This window comes from Rhamphochromis sp. 'chilingali', assembly GCF_963969265.1.
Source record: "Rhamphochromis sp. 'chilingali' genome assembly, chromosome: 8".
Classification (NCBI taxonomy): Eukaryota; Metazoa; Chordata; class Actinopteri; order Cichliformes; family Cichlidae; genus Rhamphochromis; species Rhamphochromis sp. 'chilingali'.
In genome coordinates this window covers 14,569,665-14,576,018 of record NC_137935.1, presented here as the reverse complement: position 1 = coordinate 14,576,018, position 6,354 = coordinate 14,569,665, and the positions used below count along the sequence as shown (strand labels likewise).

Sequence of the window (6,354 nt, the reverse complement as noted above, 5' to 3'; positions counted from 1 at the left end):
TGGTGTCATAGCCCCTGTAGGAGTTCAGAGTTAAGAGGTCAAGAGTTAATGTTTCCATTGTAACACCTCCAGATTTGACATAGAAACACTCATTTTTAACACTCGATTTTAACTACTATCATTTTACACCTCAGAGTTACATTAAAAGAATGTGACTCTGCTTAGAGTAAAATTAACTCTACTTTTGCAAGAAGACTACTAACACCAAAACATTTAACACTTTTGAATTTGCTGTGTATATTGAAAGCTCATGTTTAGTGTTTATATAGCATTTATTTGTGTGAAGTAAATCAGACTCAGACTGTCAAGATATATACTCTAAAACACTTCTTCAGTAAAGACTCAGAGAAGAGAAACACACAGAACTTCTTGCTAGCAAGGGCAGCCTCCAAACTGAGACTCGCACTGAGAAACTGCCCCTGTCTTTATTTATACTTCAGTGAGCGTTTGTTCCTTACAGGCTGAGTTCCTTCCTTAGAGTGTGGCCCCATAAACGACTTCCCTTAACCTGCTGGTCTGGAAAATCCAACAGTTCATCTATATGTAAAGAAGCACTTAAACTAAAACTGACATAGCTACGTTAATCCTACCGTAAAACAATAAGACAAGGTACGACCTCTCTCATGCTCCCAGGATGTGGGGGTGAACACCCTAGAATGTTACAGACCTCCTAGGATGAGACATTCTTTCAATATGCCACCAACTATATACTTCTACACACAAATGATTACATGCAGCATTCTACCATATGCAAACTTATATCATTAAAAGATTATACTGACTACTAAGTACAATTTTCCTATTAACACAGACACATTCTGGAGGAAAGCAGAGACACATCGTGTCTTCCTTACTCTGCTCTTCACCGGCTTTTACAGGTAACATATTTGTCATCGTGGTCTTCATCCTTGGGACCCGTAACAGTGGCAGGCGGACTCATTTGAAGAATATTGGTTGAAATGGTTGAAATATGTCCAAAACGGAAGGCCCGATTTTGTATAATGTCATTGTATTTCTTTGTTTGTTTGTTTGTTTTTGTGTTATGTTTGGTTTTGTTTTGGTCCTTTTGTTTCTTTTGTTGTTGTTGTTGTTTTGCTTTGCTTTTCCCCCCACGGTGATTTTGTTGTACATGTTGTATAAATAAGAAAACTAATAAAACATAAATTTAAAAAAAAAAAAGAAATAGAGTATCACATATTAGCTTCTCTACATTGACTTCCTGTTAAATCCAAATCAAATTTAAATCCATCCATCCATCCATTCACATCCGCTTATCCTTTTCAGGGTCACGGGGGTGCTTGAGCCTATCCCAGCTGTCATAGGGCAAGAGGCGGGGTACACCCTGGACAGGTCGCCAGGGTTAAATCCATCTCATTAAATACAAGATGTTGAATAATCAGGTTTTACTTATCTTAGAGACCTCATAGTACCATAACACCCATATAAACAGCTTTGCACTTGGACTACAGGCTTATTTGCAGTTTCTAAGTTATTTAAAAGTAGAATCGGAGACAGAACCTTCAGCTTTCAGGGCCCTTTTCTGTGGAAACAGCTTTCAGTTTGGATTCAGAAGACAGACAACCCCTCTACCTTTCAGATAATCTTTTAAAGTTTCCTGTTTGATAAAGCTTATAGTTAGGGCTAAATGGGATGACCCCACCTCATAATACCATATCACCAGAGTAGAGTACTCCGATCTTGGCCTGCTGGCTTACTTGGTAGGTTATTGGTCTGCTTGGGGAGGTCCAATCATTTGTGCTTGATTAAATGCATTTATATGTCGGCTACACCTCAAAGTAGCATCAACATGAATTTCAGTGACACATATTTCCGAGGAGAACACTGCATGAACGTGTGTTTAAAATTGTGAAAAATAGGTGGATAAGACAATCATAACACCAAGCTCACGCAGTTGACATTAAAGTGACATCTGCAATTTTAAACTTGCTTTGTAGTAAAATAGAATAATTAACAGCAGCTGTGTCAAACTACTACCTCAGAACAATCTGGTTTTATTAAGAAATGTAAACTTATATTTATTTATTCACTTAAATGAAGTATTTGCACATTAAACAACAATTGGCAAACAATGGATAATGGAAATCCTTTATTTAAATAACATCAGAAAATGAAAATCTTTGTTATGTGCACTGAATACGTACAATTTGCTGCTGCTGTAGGAAGAGCAATAATTAACAAAGCTTTGATACATTATGATTGGTTTTTGTTCATTAAACATTTTTTCGTGTTCTTCTCAGGCTTAAACAACATGATAAAGCACTTGGGAGCAAATATACACAGCATTAGTCCAAAGCTGGAGGCCAGAATGGCAAAAATTTCCACAACCACAGTGAATTTCCCAGGGGAGCTGACATATGCTGGGATAAAGGTGATCCACACTGCACAAAATATCAGCATGCTGAAGGTGATAAGCTTGGCTTCATTGAAATTATCAGGTAATTTGCGGGCTAAAACAGCTAAAACAAAGCAAAAGGCAGCAAGCAGGCCTATATAACCGAGCACAACCCAGAAGCCAACAGCAGAGCCTAATGCACATTCCAATATGATTATCTCCTTGTATGTGGTTAGATTTTTTATTGGGACTGGAGGGCTCACTACCAACCAAATTGTACATATTAAAACTTGAATAAAGGTGAAAGACATAACAGTCATTCTTTGCTGTAGAGGACCAAACCATTTCATCACATTACTACCTGGAAGTGTTGCTTTAAAAGCTATTAAAACCACTATAGTTTTCCCAAGTACACAGGAGATACAGAGTACAAAGGTGATCCCAAATGCAGTGTGGCGCAGCATGCAGGACCACTCAGATGGTGCTCCAATGAAAGTTAATGAACATAAAAAACACAGAGTGAGAGAGATGAGCAGCAGGAAGCTCAGCTCAGAATTGTTGGCTCGGACAATTGGAGATGTCCTGTGATAAAAGAATATAGCCGCAGTTATAATGGCAAGAAAGGCACCTAGAATTGAGAATGTAGCCAGGGTGATTCCAAGGATGTCTTGAAATGAAAGAAACTCTACAGGTTTAGGGATACAAGTGTCTCTCTTTGCATTAGGCCAGAACTCTTTGTGGCATGGTAAACAATCAGTTGAATCTAAATGAAAAAAAAAAGGAGAGGCTGCTAGGAATTTATTCATTGTAAATTGTATTTTTCAGTATAAAACGATTTTAAATACATGGACACACATTAGATTTTACCTGTAATATTACTGATCTCTCCTTCAGGACATGCTATGCAGTCATAACAGCAGATGGGTTTTCCTTTCTGCATTACTTTCCGAGTTCCTAGAGGACAACTGCCACTGCACACTGACACTGGCACCTGTGAACGACATAAACGAACCATAATAGATTTAAATGTTTGCTATATAAGTGTAAGGATTCCATGCTCCAAAATTTAAATATTTAGATTCTTGTCCATAGACTTACGTTTGTGCTATTTTCCATCCAGGTTACATTTCTGTTAATTCTAAACTCCTTGCCCACTGGTAGTGACGCATCATACAGTCCTACAGTTACTATCTCAGTGATGCCACTCTCGTGTTTTTGCCAGTTTACCAGGTCATAAATAGCCACAGGATCCCCATTAGCATTAAAAGACACATCATAACCATTTTGGGAAAAATTTACTTTCTGCAATTCAGTTAAAACCTGAAAGGATGAGTTAAGACAGAAAGGGAGGGGAAAGAAAGAAAAATGTTTAAAAGTTAAATAATTAATAACAATACCGCAATTCATCCTTTGTTTAATCTTACCTGTTTGGGCTCTAAGTTGGTTAGTTTGTCACACTGAGTTGTGACATTTTTTCCATGACACACTGCATTATGAATGGCATGTGCTATTGCATACACAGCCTTGTACACCATGTTAGTAATTCTGAGCTGAGATGTGTCAGTATATTGGCTTTTGAGGTTTTGTATGTCTTCAGTTCCATCGCACACTTTCTCGTCTACAGTAGCAGTACCTACAGAAAAACGAACAAACATAAACATATGTTTTCACCATTGAAGTTTGATCTAGATTTCCTACATTTTGTTTGACAAATCTGAAAAATTCTAAATGTAATAGATTTAAATACATAAAATCTATACCATCCAAACAAAGCCACTCAAATTAAACCTTCGAAGTAATTAAATCAAAGACATTCAACCTTTGTTAATCTCATATTCATCATCAGAATTGTTAGAGTATGAGGATGTCTTGGTTTATGAAGCAGCATTAGCCTTTGTAACACCAAAGGGTTTTCTGTAAGCAAGAAAACTTTCTTACTTTTCTTCAGTCTACAGTTGAATGCATCCTCCCAAAACTCAGTGAGCACCGATGAAGCAGTGATTTCAGAGAAAGAGAGATTCAGCAGGAAGTCTCTGAGACCTGGGATTGCAGACTTCGGAATACCAAATCCAATGGCCCCAGCACAGAAACTGTACCTCGTTAATTCTGTGTTGGTTACCCATGACTCACTGCCTATCCACTGGCGAGGTGGGAAAGGCTCACGTGAAAGCTCCTCCAACAGGATCTTCATGTCTCCAAAAGATGCAAATGCCACAACAACTAAAGCTTTAGACCTTGAGATACAACATAATGCATTAAAAACATTTTTTACTGCATTATAACATGACATAAAAATTTACTTAAAAAAGGACGCTAATTTCCACACATACAGTAATTCACATGTTATGATATAGAAACCTGCGGATAACATCTGCTACTTTTTGGATCCTGCTCTGTGGGTTTGTCCGATAGAAAGATAAAGAGTATTCCACACAGATCCCCTCTTTCTGAGCTGCTTCTAGAAAAGAAGCCATGCCATTATTTCCATAATCCGAATCTGACCGAACAGCACCTATCCAAGTCCAGCCAAAGTGTTTTATCAACTTGGCTAGAGCAGCTGCTTGAAACTGGTCACTGGGAATTGTTCTGAAGAAATTTGGGTACTGCTGCTTGTTAGACAAACATGCACATGTGGAAAAATAGCTCACCTAAGAAATACAAAAAATATATATACACATACATAAATAAAATAAAATATTGTACCTCTGAAAGAGCTATAGAATCAAAAATCATGAACATGCATATCTTAAATGTAAAAAATATGCTAAAAATTCAAATTATTTACAAGAGGAATGTTAAATGGACTGATGAGACGTGAGATACTGATGGAAGGTGAAGATCCAGAGTCCCCGACAACAGCCATCACCATACCAGACTGAGAACAATTGTTACCAGTTGAAAATGTAGGGTCCAGGCTATTCAAAAACTGAAATGCCACGTGCACTGCAACAGGTACTAACGCACATGAATCATAGATCTGGTATCCAAGCTTGATTCCAGGTAGTAGTTCTGTACTGTTATTGATCTCTTCTATGGCAAAGACCATCGCACGTGAAAAGCGCAGTTCACGGGTATCAATGCTGCAGACAATTATGTCACTGTTAGAATTATTCTACAAAGAATAAGATTAATTTCAAGATTGATCAAGTGAAAGGACAAAAGGCTAATACAATAACGATATGCACATATCTTCATTGTATTCATATGCACACATACATATATATCTATCTATATATATATATATATAGACAGAGAGAGAAACTTTTTGTTTTTGTTTTCATCTTTGCTCACCCACATACTGCTTTTACTGACCTCCCTTTGCATTTCACAGCCTCAGGCATGCTGGTGTAGTTATTGTAAACTGTGTGCATGTAGGCATGAAGGGAGAACGATCCGCCAATGATAAAATCACCATCCATTGAGAATGCAGGTAGACGAGTGCTACCCTGCAGCTTACATGTCACAGATGAAGCCTCAGTACGAGGACGAGCTCCAGTAAGCCTAGTCCTTTGATTCAGACAATCTAGACACACAGCCCAGTCAGCAGCTGATTTTAACTGAAAAAAATACACTGCCAATATCAGACCAATTATAAGACCTGCTACCTTCATCCCTGCCTGATGTCAGGTGTTTACATATGAGTGGTTTTTACACTCATTTATATAGGCATTTATATAAGTTGTTTTTTTTTTTTTCAAAAGGACATACCCTTATGTAATAGCCTTCAAATAAGTCTTTAATATAATTTCTACTGCTTATGTCCTAGGACATAAGCAGACATAAGGTATACCTTATGTCCCCAGATTTTTTTCTTTATTTAAAAGTAACTATGTTAAATAGTATGTATGGTATTTTGTATGGTACTGTATTTTTAATAACCAAAAGGCTGTTTGGTTATTACTTTTTGCATTTTGTAAAATGGAAAGTAAAGTCTAACAACACAAACTTAATGATATAGAAACACAAGTCTTAGTTTTGTCTACTAATTTTCAAGGTCATTA

At 37.2% G+C, this 6,354-nt stretch overlaps 1 protein-coding gene across 1 annotated transcript; it reads right to left on the bottom strand.

Moving 5' to 3' along the window:
• Positions 1 to 2,211: 2,211 nt before the first annotated feature.
• Positions 2,212 to 5,823, bottom strand: LOC308400667 (extracellular calcium-sensing receptor-like; the record flags this gene model as incomplete). The annotated part of the gene is made up of 8 exons (XM_080888503.1): positions 5,666 to 5,823; positions 5,139 to 5,433; positions 4,712 to 5,001; positions 4,292 to 4,587; positions 3,778 to 3,986; positions 3,452 to 3,673; positions 3,221 to 3,344; positions 2,212 to 3,116 (listed from the first exon to the last, which is right to left on the bottom strand). Exons 1-8 carry the CDS (start codon positions 5,770 to 5,772, stop codon positions 2,212 to 2,214), a joined length of 2,448 nt encoding a protein of 815 aa, XP_080744629.1. The 5' UTR covers positions 5,773 to 5,823.
• Between the last annotated feature and the right edge of the window lie 531 nt (positions 5,824 to 6,354).